The sequence below is a fragment of the Lagopus leucura genome, unplaced genomic scaffold, assembly GCF_019238085.1.
Source record: "Lagopus leucura isolate 7727_CA_CO unplaced genomic scaffold, USGS_WTPT01 Super-Scaffold_100019, whole genome shotgun sequence".
NCBI classification, from domain to species: Eukaryota; Metazoa; Chordata; class Aves; order Galliformes; family Phasianidae; genus Lagopus; species Lagopus leucura.
In genome coordinates, this window is record NW_024962273.1 from 1,549,457 (window position 1) to 1,564,509 (window position 15,053).

Below are 15,053 nucleotides of genomic sequence, written 5' to 3' on the forward strand. Positions count from 1 at the left end.
TCGATCCAGCCCTGTGCTGGTGTGAGCTGGAAGGCTGGGATGTTCCCCCCGGTACGAGCTCCAAGATGGAGTAAATTTAACCAGCTGAGTTGAGATAGCCCTCAATAACGAAAAGAACCCATTGGAGGCTATGGGCAAGGTTAAAACAGAGGTAGCTTTAATGCTGCTTCAGACCGCGGGATTTAAACTGAAGATGAGAGCAAATGTGGAGCAGTTTATCGATTCAAAGTAGCACAGTCTTCTCAAAACTCACGTAAACAACACACAGCATCACAGTGGTGTCTTGCAAATGGATTTCTTGGCAACAATTCCTTCTGATGCTCCATCTCAGCAAGTCTCCCATTCGGTTCTTCACCACGTGCAATGGGACAAGATAAGAGACTTGGCCACCTCTTCTCTGCATGAGGAGACCCCAGCAAAATGTGCTGCGTGCTCTCTGATCCATCCCACAAGGAAATGACTGGTATTGCCATGGATCCTGTGCTTTTCACACTGCTACACAACCTTCAGGCTCCAGTCAATGGCATGGGTGGCTACCAGGCCATCCACAGGATGAATTCACGTGTCTTTCGAACAAGAAGACTCTGAAGGCCTTTCGAATTCAGGGGAATGAGTTAATAATAATAAAAAAATAACAGTCTAAAAAATAAATATGTGAAAACCAAGGAAATAAGGACTTAATAATGCAAACATTGCTTGCACAAAAAGTTTGTTCAAATGGTGCAAGAGGTGAGGGAAAGGAACACTGTATATACAAAAATAGTTCTACAGCCTTTGGTAACAATGAATTCTTTTTTTTTTTTTTTACAGGACTTGTCATCTAAAAATACATCTTATAATTTATTTCCTGGTATACTTTGTTATCAAAACTGATAGACAATAAAAAGTCAGAAAGATATGAAGAAAATGACCGTATGTCCCTGTCTGATCTGAAGAAACAGGTATCTGAATTGGGTTGTCAATGTGTTTCCCAGTGAGTGGACCATGCTGTTCTGCTCACATAATACCAAACTTTCCTGATAAGAAGTTTGTTCTTCCTTGGGAGGTCATGTTCTTTCCATCCCCTGCCTTGGAAGGCACGTCCATTGTAACATACCTAATTTGAAACCCACCAGCAGTCACTGAGGCATCTGACAGAAACTTCAGGGTCATAACATTGCCTGGGACAGGAGAAAGAAAAACAAAGGTTATGTTTTGGTTGCAGCTCACTTGGGGCTTCCCAAGGAGCCTGAAACACTGAGCTCTATGCAGCAAGCTACCTGGTCTGCCTGCTTTAGAGCTGCGGGTCCCAGAGAAGTGCTGTTCCTTCAGCCCCATTGTCTGTAGAGCCCACACGTTGATAAAGCTTTGACAAACACAGTGCTTTTTTGCACAGCGTTTCCTGTCCTTTAAAAGGCTTTGTTCCAGCTGTGCAATGTCACAATGCTGCTCAGAGCCCATTTGTGGGCTCCAGCCCATCCCAGTGCCTGTGCTTCCCATCGCTCCTGTGGGCCAGGACATGGAGCCTCTGTCATTTGATGAAGTCAAAAGCCTGATTCATTGTCATATTTCTAAATAGCATCACCTTATATAGTTATCTGGCAGTTAAGCTATACTTCATTAAAAATAAGTTTCCCCCTCACCTATTAACAGCAATGCTTTAAGTAGTCTATCTCAGAACTGCCATGGCCATGCTGGCTTTGCTTGACTGATGCAGTCACCTAATTTAAGAAGGGAAGACACCAGGACTTGTGAAACAGCCACAGAGCCTCACAGATCCACGAGTGACACTTGTTTTTCCTTTGTTTTATATTTATTGTTTTGCTCATGTTAATAATCTCACTCCATTGTAATTTGTTTTTCCCTGGCACTTTTCACTGCTGGGAACTTCTCTTTAAACAGACAGATGGGATAATTTCTATAACCAGCTTTGGAGCCATTCTTGCAGTCCTTACTCTTCACATTAGAAAACGTGATGCAAGAAGATTGCATGCACAGCTGAGACTAGGTCACTGATGGCAGGTCTGCTTCATGAAGCTGCCCATGTGAAAACCCCTTGAGTGTGCTACCTCTGCAAGGCCAGCAGGCTGCTCCCTGCTCATTCTTCTAACTTATTTATTTATTTTTAATTTTATTCCATTTAAAAGTAACTGCATTGGCGAAAGAGCATATGGGCACTTTGGAATAGCATCTTGGGCACAAAGCAGACGTTGTGTCTTTGGTCATCTCACCCATTTATGACTAGAAAGTACAGATAAAAGTTCATTTGGGCTGCTTTTTTTTTTTTAACCAGGAGTATAAATATGTTACCTGTGCTAATGATATCATCTGGCAATTCATCTCCACAAAACCTGGAACAAAACGTATAAATAAAGTCATGACTAGAGGACACAGCAGCAATGCCCTGCCCTGCTGCGCAGGGACATCTCCTGATGAAGGGAGCCTATAAACAGGAGGGGGAACAGCTGTTTATGAGGGTAGACAGTGATAGGACAAGGGAGAATGGTTATAAACTGAGACAGGGCAGGTTTAGGTTGGATATTAGGAGGAAGTTTTTCTCACAGGGGGTGATGAGGCACTGGCACAGGTTGCCCAAGGAGGCTGTGGATGCCCCATCCCTGCAGGCATTCAAGGCCAGGCTGGATGTGGCTCTGGGCAGCCTGGGCTGCTGGTTGGCGACCTGCACACAGCAGGGGGTTGGAACTGGGTGAGCATTGAGGTCCTTTGCAACCCAGGCCATTCTGTGGTTCTATGATTCTCTGATTCTCTGATGCTATGATTCTATGACAGTGGATTTTGCCCTCTGGATTTGCCCTCCTTTAGAGCTTGGCTCCCAGGGCTGAGCTGGCTGCAGGTGCTCAGTGCATGCAGTTCCCCTCTGTATGCCAACACCACTGACTAAAGGCTTTTTTTTTTTAGTGGAGGGAAAAATGCAGGAAACATTTTTCAACATACGATGGAAGTAAATGATGCAAAACAAGTAAAAAGGCAATTTAACAGGGCCTTAAGGAAAAGAAGGCTCGAGGCTAAGAAAGAAAGAACTTGGTCAAGGAAAACTTCTAAAATGATCTCTAAAGGAGAAACAAATGGGCTCTATCCTTGCTTTGCTACACATGATTTGTAGAGAGGCTGTGAAAAACAGCAGGGATTGGGAAGTGCTTTTGTCACTTTGTTTCTACTTCTTCCTCTGGAAAAAATACGAGGGACTTTATACTAAAAAGATGGTTGCTAAAGAACAAGAAAAAAGCTAACAAGAAAGAAAGGAAAGAGAATTAAGGAAAGAGACACACGAAATTTTGTGAAAAAGATGATACATAACACCTGTTCTTTGGTTACAATATATTTGACTTCTAAAGCAAATGGAAACTTAAACATATTTTTACTGACACTTCAGCACCTCTTCTCCTTGCTTTCAATTAAATAAAATGCAAAATGCTGTTTGAGAGTGCTCGGTTTTCCTACAAAATCATAGAGCATCGCGATAAGCCGCTGGCTGCACGGTCTCACAGCTCTCTTTCATGCAGTTTAACAAAGCAGAAGAGGGCAAAGCACGATTTTCTGAGGCTGTTTACAGCCTGTGTTAATAGAAGGGAGGTAAATTGCCAGGAAAGATAAGTCAGGTGCTATTGCTGCAAGTGTTAGTAGCATGACAAGTGTTAATTGGATGAGCTGTTATGGTGCTTTTCTGAAACAATATTCTGGATGGAAAAAAAGAAAAGAAAAAAAAAGATGCAATCATTTGATTATTTGTATATTGAAGCTGAAATTACCTGCCCACAAAACCGCTGATATCATCATAGCTGTCGTAGATTTCCAAGTAATCAGCCATGCAGGCAGTGTCGTCTTCAACATCAAACTCCAGAAACTGGAGATGAATCCGCTGTCCATACTTTACTCTGATATGCCAGTAGCAAATTTGGTCATTTTCATACTCGTTTGGGTAGCCTGGTGACTTAAAAACATGTTTTGAATCCGTGAAGACTCCACCACATTCTTTTCCTAAGAGGAAAATAAAAACATCAGAGTCCAAGCATTCATTTTGGATACGGCAATGATTTAATGCTTTCAGCTCTTCCATGCAGCAGAACCATAGAAAATCACACAGGGACAGCCAGCGTGGTTGCATGTTCCATCTATTTCAGTAGTCAGCATTCTCAAGAAATGTCAGTAATTCCTAGCTTTTGCCTTTTACAAGTAACAGGCACGATCCCAAACTCCCTGAATTCAGTGGAAAAGCTTCCATTGTCTTTTGTGAACTTTGGGCAGGAGTTCAGTGCTTTATGTAAAAGGCACATGGGGTTTCTGACTGTGCTGAACTTTAAGCTTTAGGGCTGTACTTGCAAGTTACTCTGGCATCCAGCTTCATCCTTTCTTCTTCAAAAACCTCTTTCAAGCATGTCTTGCACCAAAAACCACAAAAGAAAACCAAACTACCCCATTTCTAAAGGTCAGTGCTGCCATGCGCTTCATTGTACCCCTGCTACTGGATGTGAGATGGAGGTGTGTTTCAAACAGGCAAGCAGTTCTGCAAGTTCCTCACGTCATTAGCAGCCCATGGAAGAGCTGAGGCTCCCTTCAGCCAGGGCTTTGCCCCCCAGGCTGCTCGCCTCCCACCTGCAGCCAAACCACTGCCAGTCTGTGCAGCAGCTTGAACGCATTTCCTTCTAATGGGAGAGGCTCAGGCTGTCCTCTGAGTGTTGGCAGCTCTGGTTCCCCTTTGTCCTCTAACCAGACACAGCATTTGGAAAGTAACTACCTCTGGTCCCAGAGGAGAAGGCTGACAGAGGAGGGAGTTGGGCTGACATACATGCACTAATAATGAACGCAGTAGCCTAACAGTTTTCTCAGTGTGCTGAACATCTGTGTGTCCCCCACCCCGCAGAGCTATTTGGTTAACAACTGCCCTGCTCATATAAACAAGCTCAAACCCCACAAGCACAAACAAAATGTGCACAGCTGTACAGACGTCACTGACAACTCCAGTTCCGGCTCTGCCAGCCAGGGCAGAATGCACAGAGCAGGGAAGCCAAGCACAGATAAAGTGAATTTTCCTTTTCTTATTGGGGCTAGCTTGTCCTATCTTTCCAGCTACATGAAGTGACATCAAGATAAACTGTCACAGTGGTCATGTCAATACCTCAGTCATTGGAGCAGCAAATGGAAGTGAATGTGGACATGTCTCACATTTGGTGAAGTCCTGCCAGTCATGTTTAAACAGGATGGGGATGGCTGTTCATGAGGGTGGATAGTGATATGACAAGGAGGGATAAACTGAGACAGGGGAGATTTAGGTTGGATATTAGAAGGAAGTTTTTCACCCACGGGGTGGTGATGCACTGGAACAGGTTGCCCAGGGAGGCTGTGGATGCCCCATCCCTGCAGGCATTCAAGGCCAGGCTGGATGTGGCTCTGGGCAGCCTGGGCTGCTGGTTGGTGACCTGCACACAGCAGGGGGTTGGAACTGGATCAGCACTGTGCTCCTTTGCAACCCAGGCCATTCTAGGATTCTACGATTCTATGATTCTGTGATTCTATGATTCTATGAAAAGAGTTGCATGCACGCTATTTCCCTCCAGAAACGTGTTTCCAACAAAGAAATAAAATAACTGGGGAATGCAACTCTACTTCTCTCACCGTCTACTTCTTTAGGTACAGATTCCCACTTGTCATCTGGACAGCCAAATCAAGACCTTGAGGCTGCACTGTTCCTGCAACATGCCACAATGCTGCTGAGAAGCCTGACAACTCTTGAGGCTCTTCGATGTAGATAAACACATCCCTGCCTTTGCAGTGTTCAATTATAGCTAAGCTTCATGCTCAAATGTCTGGCTAATAATGGAACTCAGCAACTCTCAGAAGTCAGATTTGTGTGAATTATTATTGTTTTAGAATAAAAGCTCTAGCAAACACAAAACAACTGGAATGATTTCTCTAGAATTTATTTTCTGAACACTTGTGTCTGCTTCCAAATCTTCAGCAACAGTGTTTGCAGCAGGAAGACTGAGAACTTTGAAATCAATACTGATTCTTTATGCCCGAAGTAGGAATAATGTAAAAGGCAAGTAAAGGGCAATAATTGCTGAGGGTGATTTTAGTTTTCTAAGTTATCATCTTGCTGCAGAGGTAAGAAAATATGCTTACAGTACAGGAGTTATATTTCATAGAATCACAGAATGGACTGGGTTGAAAAGGCCCACAGGGATCACATAGTTTCAATCCCCCTGCTATGTGCATGGTCGCCAACCACTATATATTTTTTGCTTAATCAACTATTACGACCAATTAGCTCAACAACTAAGCACCTGAGATTAGATATTTGTATGAAATTGTAGAGTAAATGTAAATGCCCTTATACAAAAGATGGTCATTTTAGAAGTATTACTTACCTTGTTAATGAACAAGAGCATATCATTACACTTAGTTTCTGGAGAGGCTTTGGCTAGGCCCAGTTGCCCATGGCAGAGAGCTGTGCTCTGAGCGAGCCATGCCAGCTGCTGGGGACAGCAGAGGGGCTTTGTGCCAGTTCCAAATGAGCCTGGATCAGTGTGTCCCCTTTGAGGACAGTGTATTATTGGTACAGAAGCCAACTCATTCAGAGCCTTCACACTGCCCCATAGCACTCACAGTCTTCGACCTGAGGAGCAAGGAGCTGTTTCTAAACTCACCGTTTGGGTTGTAGCAGTAGGCATCCCATCTCTCACTTCTGTTGAGGCGAATCCCATAGTCCACAATCCCAGTTCTTCCAAAACCACAGTTGGCTCCAGCTTTTACTATGGGGTAACCAACTCTGCCCTTGGCCATCCAGCCAGCAGCACACACATGGAAACCTGCATCAGGGAGGAAAAGTGGCATCAGTGGGATTAATCAATCCCAGGCAAGAAACTGCTTTTTATTCGTCTTACTTGAGGTGATTGATTACTTAAATGTAATTGGCCTAATAAAATTGAACTATGGGAAAGAACAGTGTTTTCAGTTGATAATTTTAAACATAGAATGTGAAATTGCTTTGTGTTGTCCACAGTATGATCATTCGTTCTTCATTTGAAAAGAAAAATCAAATGCAGATGGATGATGCAGTCTCCGGGGTAGCATAATTTAAGTGCTGTACCAGCATTTGTAATCACATTACACACAGAATGAGTTATGTAAGTGAATAAACCGTGTTCTTTGTTTCCCTTTTGAAGTCATGCAAATGTACTAAATCATATCTCATGAAACAATTTGCAGTATTAAGACCTGAGAGTGAATAAAATACTACACACGGAGCTAAGGAAATAAAGTATGTACTTCAAATACTTTAAATACCTAAATAGCCTCAAGTATTTATTGCTAAACAACTAGATCCTGTTAATGCACTTTGTGGCTGACGACTTAGATACAATAGCCAAAGATTGCAGTGTCTGGTAGAGACCAATTCCGTGTTTTCACTGAGACAAACTGGAACATATTTGTGGTGTCCTCAGACTCTGAGCTGCTCAGAAGAGACAAAAGTACCCTTTCTACATGTGTGCTGGTGCTGAGAGCCAGCTTCTGACTCAACAGCGCAGCCTGCACATTTCTAGAGCAGAGGATATTTTCCATTGTTTTCCTAATTCTCTGAATGAATAATCATTCCTCATCAAGAATCAAAGAGAAATGCAGTTCACCCTGAGCTGGGACACACATCTCAGCTGCTGATAGGGAAATAGCACATCTCGTCCCCTGCAGCCCCATGGCTATGCTGCACCCCCAGCTCAGTGATGCACAGCACTGTGTGCACATGCCCCAACAGCAGCTCTGTATCAGGGGTAGGAAACTGCATACAACTCGGGCAAACACCCAGAGAGTTTACAAGTCTCTTAGTCCCAGAGTTCATAACATTCATGGAAAGCAAAGACGTTACGAATGAGTGATGGATGTGAAAAGCAAACAGCTGTGATTTTTTTTCCAACCTATTTTTCTCGCTGCCTCCAGCTGCTGATAGGTGGCTAGGTGTCCTCCCTCGTATTCGCAGACTGCTTTTGCTTCTGCATAGGTGAGCTGGTACTTCCCTGAGCGTGACTCCCGGTGGTACACCCCAGCTGCTCGTTCTGTGGGAACAACAACAAAGGATTTCAGCATCACGTCCCAGCTGCCCACTCTTGGGATGCTCTCCTGTCACCCACAGCTTCCCCAGGAAATGCACCTCTGGATGGTGGCCAGATGAAAGATGCTGAGTTAGTAGCTGTGGTGTTTGCAAAGCATCGGGGAAACGCACCTCTCCTGACCCAATAGAATCACAGAATCACAGCATGGCTTGGGTTGGAAGGGTCCTCAAAGACCACAGAACCCCAGAGTGTTTGGGTTGGAAGGGACACTGCTGCCATGGGCTGGCTGCCCAGGGCCCATCTATGGCCTTGGGTGCCTCCAGGGATGGGGCACAACAGCTGAGGGCAGTTCCAGAGCCTCACCACCTGTGGGTGAAGGATTTCCCCTAACAGCCAACCTAAATCTCCCCTCTTTTAGTTTAAAACCATTCCCCCTTGTGCTATCCCTATCAGATCATGTACAAAGTCCTCTCCACCTGCCCATAAGCTCCCCTCAAGTGCTGGAAGGCTGCAGTGAGGTCTCCCTGAAGCCGTCCCTTCTCCATGCTGAACCAGCCAAGCTCCCTCGGCCTATCTTCATCAGAGTTTGGTTTTGTTCAGAAGTCTTGAACAATAGAGCTGGTCAGAGCCTGGCAAGGTTCTGAAGAAGGGAAGGTCAGCAAATGCAGGGAAGGAGCCCCACGGGACGGCTCAGCCAGCAGTAGCTATGGGAACCATCGGCCCGTGTCGGCATGGCCGCTCCGTGCATCCTGTCGTTCTGGGCTGCTCTCACAGCATACTGTTGGATACAGCTTCGGTGCTTTTCTAAGATGAATCAGAGCTTTGTTTTTAGTCTCCAGAGAAGTGAAATCAGAGCTACTTGGATAGGAGAGAGGCAGAAATTAAAGGGAATGAAAATGGGAAATAAAAATATCTGAGCTTGTGTCGCGAAGGGCAGAACCAGAACAATCGCTGGCTGACATTTCTGTGGCACAGAAAATTAATACCCTTTCTTCATCATTTTTTTTTTGCTTTGGAGGTTCAACGTGAAGCAGCTTTCCAGTGAAGCTCAGAACTTTTCAGGGCTGTGATGGGTTTTGTAATTGTTTCTTGTTTCGCTTGCCTGACACCATATGTACAGAAATCTGCCTCAGAACCAACAGGCATATTTAATCTGAACATTTTAGATTTTTTTTTTATATTTAGCCTAACGTGAGAAAAATGGCTGTCTGTAGTTATTGCTACTCGAGGAGAAAGAAAAAAGAAGCCAAACAAGAAGTGTTTTTACAGTAGTTCCTGGTGCCATGGGAAAAAAAGAATGTCTCTATTAGTGACAGGCTGCAGTTTTGGCTAGGTTGGGATATTTTTAAACAAGAGCACGGTCACCACTGAATTGTGGTTAGCAATGGTGAGATCCCCTTGTAGAGACAGTGACGTTTGGCAGTGCAGCAGTCCCTGGCCTGGTGCCTGGGGAAGTCAGTTGGTGCTGACAGGAGGCTCGGCAGGCTGAGCTGCTTCCTGCAGCATCGCAGGGAGCGTCTCTGGCATGGGCATGGGATAACATGCTCTGGAGAGAAGCCTTCCTAAGTCCAGTCCCAGTGCAAGGAAGAGTCAAAATACCCGACAGCTGGGTGATCATAGAATCACAGCATGGCCTGGGTTGCAAAGGAGCACAGTGCTCATCCAGTTCCAACCCCCTGCTGTGTGCAGGGTCACCAACCAGCAGGCCAGGCTGCCCAGAGCCACATCCAGCCTGGCCTTGAATGCCTCCAAGGATTGGATGATGGTATGTTATTTATTAAAAAAAAAAATCTTATTTAAATTAAAAAATCATTTGTAGGAGGTTTCATTTTTCATTCTTTAAATAGGCTGTCATGTCTAACCTGATAAGCCCAGGACTCTTTCTTTATGGCGCAATTGTGTTGAATTCAGCACGTATAAACTGGAAGTTTGAGTAATGCAGAAAGCAGTGCAGCACACAGCCCTGCTGCACTCTCCAGGGACAGCCTGGAAAGGCGATCATTGATCACTGCAGCTCATAGGTGAGCGAAGTGGAAGGTGAATTGAATTGCACTGACAGTGAGTTGAAACCATGGGATTTGACCCTTGGGTTAGCTGAGCTGGCTGCCTACACCAGTCAAGGAGCAAGAGGCAGACCAATCTTAAGGCTTGCTGCCTCTACAAGAGGTGCAACAAGTGCGGTCCGAAAACTTTGGGCAGAGTGGGTGCTGGCATAGGGGCCCATGGAGCCACCTGGACACCCTGCTTCTCTGCTGGGTGTGACACCAGGGACCTGGGGAGAACCACCAGCAGTTGGGATGCACCACTATTGGAGCTGATGGTAAAACCTTTGCACTGTGAGCTATTCTGACTATTCCTCCTGACAGCAATGTTTTCAACGCTAATCCTTCCAAAGGCATCTGCCTCCATTTGTTGCTGCTAAAACATCAGCACGGACAGGCATCCCATTTTTCAGAATACTGCTGGAAAGCTCTGCTTCTTCACTGTTTCTGCAAGTGCTGCTCCACTGACAGCAGCACCCGCAGTGCCTGGGTGGGTGGTGGGATCCTGCTGGGAGCAATCACCCATCTCTTTGCTACTCCTCTGGAACAAGATAATAGTAGCCTTTGGGAAGATGGACCCCACACGTGTACTCCACCAAGCCCTGACAGCTTCTGCTGGCTCGGTGTGTCACAGTTTAATCTGACAGTATTAACTAACAGTATATCCTAATTAACTGCTCAGATCTCTCAGGCATTTTTTCCTCTCTGTTAATTATATTAGGGAATGTGCAGAAAGATAAGTTACATCAGCAAAACCTCACCTAGGTCAAAGCATTGTACTTATTAACACCTTTAAAACACTAATTAAATACACGTATATTATACATTATATACATACATATCTACACAAAGGTAGGTCTGAATATACACACACAGAAACTATTATTAGTTTTCATGGGGGCAATCTCATGATTGTGCAGATAAGCATACAAGCATAAGCCTACCCTAAATGTGCCCTGTTCCTACACTGGTGTGCCTGGGCCTCAGCTGGGCATCAACCCAATAGGTGGGGATTCTATTGGATATTGGGAAACATCTCTTCCCCAAAGAGCAGTCAGGCAGTGGCACAGTTGCCCAGGGAGAGGGGGGGTCACCATCCTGGGGGTGTCCCAGAGCCATGGGGATGTGGCACTGAGGGATGTGGGCAGTGGGCATGGGAGGGCTGGGGATCCAAGAGATCTTTTCCAACTCTAACAATTCTCTGATTCTCCAATTCTGCCTGAAGGCTGCTGTCCTTACTTGACTTGTCTGAAATCTTTTCCTGCTCAACACAGAATTTCCAGCTCACCTTGCTCTTTATTTGCCTGAAAACCAGTTTACTGGGAGTGTTCTATCCATTCATTTTTCTTCTTCACTTCTTACACAAAAGATCACAGGTTACACTGCTGATGGGACATGTTTCTTCCAGCTCATATTTCTTAGAGGCTCTCCTTGAGGTCCAGAAGCAGCAGGATTTGGCAAGGACAGTGACCCTCTGCTCACCCACAGCAGTTGGTAAGAATGAACCACAGCCAACCTCTTCTGCACAAATACAGCAAGTATGGGACTTGGCCTAACAAAGTGCCCTCAATATGCATGAAACTCCTAAGGTGAAAACAAAATATTTCACTTTAAGTGGAGGACGGCCATGCAGTCTGTGGCACAAGGTGACACTCAGAGAATGGGGCAGCTATGGCCCCTGAAACTCCCCAATACATTCTGTGAGCGGGGTGAAACTGTGGATACGGGTGAGGAAGAGCTGCCCTTGGAAACCTTCTTGCTGGCACTTGAATGAGTGTGTGAGCACATCTGAACAAGACTGCTCCACTCCTCTCATCGGTTTACAGTAAGTTTTGGCTATAACATGCTTGTTTCAAAAATGAGCAACAATAAAATTCCGTGCACACAAGAAAGACATTAGCAGGATGGCAATGCAATCAGCTCCAGAAGGACTCCGTGTTTACTGAGAAAACAAAAGATCTTTTGTAGCACACAGAAAAAAAGGTACAACACGTGAGCAGTTCTACACTAACCTTTGCAGAAGATTTGACATTTGGTTACTGGCTTGCTGAAGAGAGGTGAAATGGAAATCTCCCTCATTTTCTCTCTGGTCTCAATTATGCTTTATCAGAAAAAGAGATAAGCAAGGCTCAGCAGCCACTGCACATTCCTATTTAGCAGGAGGTTCTTGCTGTAATGCTTGGCTGTAGTTAACATGAGATTACGGTTACTCGTCTTGTTCAAATTATTTCTTTTCTTAATGAAAAGATGCGTTAATTGGATGGCTATGAATGTGCCCAATTTTTCTTCACTTGTATGCAATTTCACTGAATTCCATTGGTAATTTAACTGCATTTTGGGTTTTATTTGAATATTTTTTATTACATTAATTAGAATAGATAGTGTGTTTTTAAATGAGATTCAATGGAACATAGAATGGAAAGCAAAGTGGTTATTCCAAAGAGCACACTATGCTTCCAGATTTTGTGTCTCTTTCTTTAGAGCAAGTTGTCAGTTTTAACTCTTATCTTTGGTTTTTATTTACTCTCATTGAAAATGCTAAGGTGTAGCAATACAACGTCTTAAATCCTGTTAGCTCTCTATTCCTTCATTTTAAAGATTTAGGAGACTTTCTCTTCTGACTGACTTCAATACCTACCAGGTAAAGCTACTTAGCTGATGGCTGTTATCACCAGTTCATGTTGCAGAAGCCCTGCCATCCACACCCAGCATGGCACTGGTTGCAGCAGTCACGTGGATATGACAATATTTGCAAAGAAAACACTCAGCACCCACTCTCTGGCTCTGATTGCAAGTGGTGTGGTGTGTGCTGAACTCTTCCCTGTGTCCAGCCTAGGATGCAAGCTTTGCTTCTTCCACAGAGCAGCACTGGAAGAGCAGCTCCTCTGTAAGCTGCTGAGCTGTCCTCACCCACCTGAGCACCTTGAGCAGCTATGGGACACAGGGGCATGTTTCAAGTTCAGAAGGTGAGGGGAATCATTAAAAATGTACAGCCATATGGAAAACAGTATAGATGGCTTCTCCTTCATGTTCCCTTTAGTTTACATGATCCTCTGAGACTGCAGCCACGTGGTTGCTGCACCAGCTATGAATGTGGCTCAATCCCACGTGAAACATCTGAGCGTACAGAAACAAGGACTGCCTGCAGGAATTCCTTAAATCCTTAAAGAAATATGCAGCATCTTAGACAGGATGAAAGAGTTTGTAGAAATTTGTCTATCAAGCAGAGCACTGAGTGCATGTATTTCTTTTGGCACATTTTATGGGACTGTATTTTGAATGTTTTTCTATTGTACTGGATAATTATGAAGCCTATAAAAAAAAAAACCTCTGAGAGCCATTTAAACTCACTTGAGATATAAGAAACTATTCCCACAGCATTTTCTACAGTCCTTTTGCAATCTCCTCTCCTCTGTTTAATGATGTGAACAGACCAATGGCCAAAACATATACATTTCTCCTCTTTCCTAGAAACCTAGGAAATATATTGATATTATTTCCAGACCATTTACTTTCATATGGAGAACCCCAGGCATTTGAAATATGTTCATGCAGAAAATAATTCATTCCTTTGGCATGAGTTTCGTTTCACACACATTTTCCTTCATTAGAAGCAAACTACTATTTAACACTCTTTTCGCTTCACCTCATGCTCTAGGAAAACACATTCAGATGAAGTATTCCATAGCTATTTTTTCCTGCATTTCAGAGCAACAATAAAACCAGCAAGCTCTTAAGTACAAATCTTACAGTCGTTACTCATTTAACACGACGGCCGATTTCAGTGCAGGATTTTGCTTACATGAATGCCTGGCTCACTTTTGTACCTCTAAGTGTTTGTTTTTATACTGTTCCACAAACACAGGGACTCTGGCAATAAAACAGTTGTGATTAGATTATTTCTTACCTAGCCAAATAGAGTTATGCAGCACTCCATCCTTGAATCCCCATGCTTGAGCTTCGTCCCACAGCAGGGCAGAGAAGAAAATTAGTGCAATCATCTCTTCCGAGCTGCTAGGCTGTAAATATTCCCTGTTAAAACACTCAGGGTAACCTCCTCTAGCAGCTGGCTAGATCCTATTGGAACATCTGGTAGCCAGATCTTAAATAGTGCTTTCAGCTGTGAGGTCAGCAAGCCTGCTCCAATTGTGCTTGCTGTAGTATTATTGCACAATTAAATGTGATGTCTGCAGTCATCCATGTGACTCACTTTTGGCTCTCCTCATTCCCAGTGTGTCCAAGAAACCATTCTACCCCTAACTACTGCAGCACACATGAATGCTTTTCAAGCCAAAGTCTGTTCATTCTTCAGCACTCAGTCTTCAAATTCCACAGAACAATAAAACTAATAACTATTCTATCTGCTCCCAGTGTTTCCAGTCACACCATTTATAAGACCCAAGAGAATCACACGTATTGATCCTCATTTAATTTTTTTTTTGCATATATTATATGGATTTAATTTCACAGCACCCTGATCAATTAAAAAAAAAAAAAAAAAGTCAGGAGAATATATTTAATTGGATATTTGAATCGATTCCCCAACGTGGATTTGTAATTGCAAGTTAAACTCCCTGATCAGCATAAAACTATAAGCGTCAAAAACAGATGCTCTTTGTTCTGCAAGTGGGAAATAAAACTAAAATCTTCCCCTTCAAACCACGGTTTAAAAACTGATTCATAGCCTGACAGCCGTCTGCCTGTGTTCCCTTCTGGCCAGACATGAATAGTGCAGCTGCTCCTGGTGGATGAGTGGGAGAGCAGAAAGGAGGAAAGATAAGCGTGTGGAAAATGGTCTGGTGCCTCACAGCCCTGAGCAGCCATTGGAGGACTCTGCTCTCCGGATCTGGTAAAGCTCATAACTTGGGAGTCGGGAGCTGTGCTCGTGGCCATGAGGACAATCAAGTTGAAATAAATGAAAAACAGAAATCAAAAGGAAAGGGTGGAGGACTCTGTGCCTACTCAG

General features: G+C 44.1%; 1 protein-coding gene across 1 annotated transcript; it reads right to left on the reverse strand.

The window, feature by feature from the left end:
- Window positions 1-135: 135 nt before the first annotated feature.
- TNFAIP6 (TNF alpha induced protein 6) lies at window positions 136-14,181 on the reverse strand. The gene is made up of 6 exons (XM_042877860.1): window positions 13,995-14,181; window positions 7,911-8,048; window positions 6,645-6,806; window positions 3,750-3,978; window positions 2,290-2,330; window positions 136-1,160 (listed from the first exon to the last, which is right to left on the reverse strand). Exons 1-6 carry the CDS (start codon window positions 14,086-14,088, stop codon window positions 997-999), a joined length of 828 nt encoding a protein of 275 aa, XP_042733794.1. The 5' UTR covers window positions 14,089-14,181; the 3' UTR covers window positions 136-996.
- Between the last annotated feature and the right edge of the window lie 872 nt (window positions 14,182-15,053).

Bases quoted from the DNA above. Each gene is read 5' to 3' on its own strand.
- TNFAIP6 (XM_042877860.1), bottom strand. From the start codon at position 14,088: ATGATTGCACTAATTTTCTTCTCTGCCCTGCTGTGGGACGAAGCTCAA. The intron at 3,979-6,644 runs GTGAGTTTAGAA...TTTTCCTCTTAG, and splicing joins CTACTGCTACAACCCAAACG to GAAAAGAATGTGGTGGAGTC. The intron at 1,161-2,289 runs GTAACATATTTA...CTCCTGTCCCAG, and splicing joins AGATGATATCATTAGCACAG to GCAATGTTATGACCCTGAAG.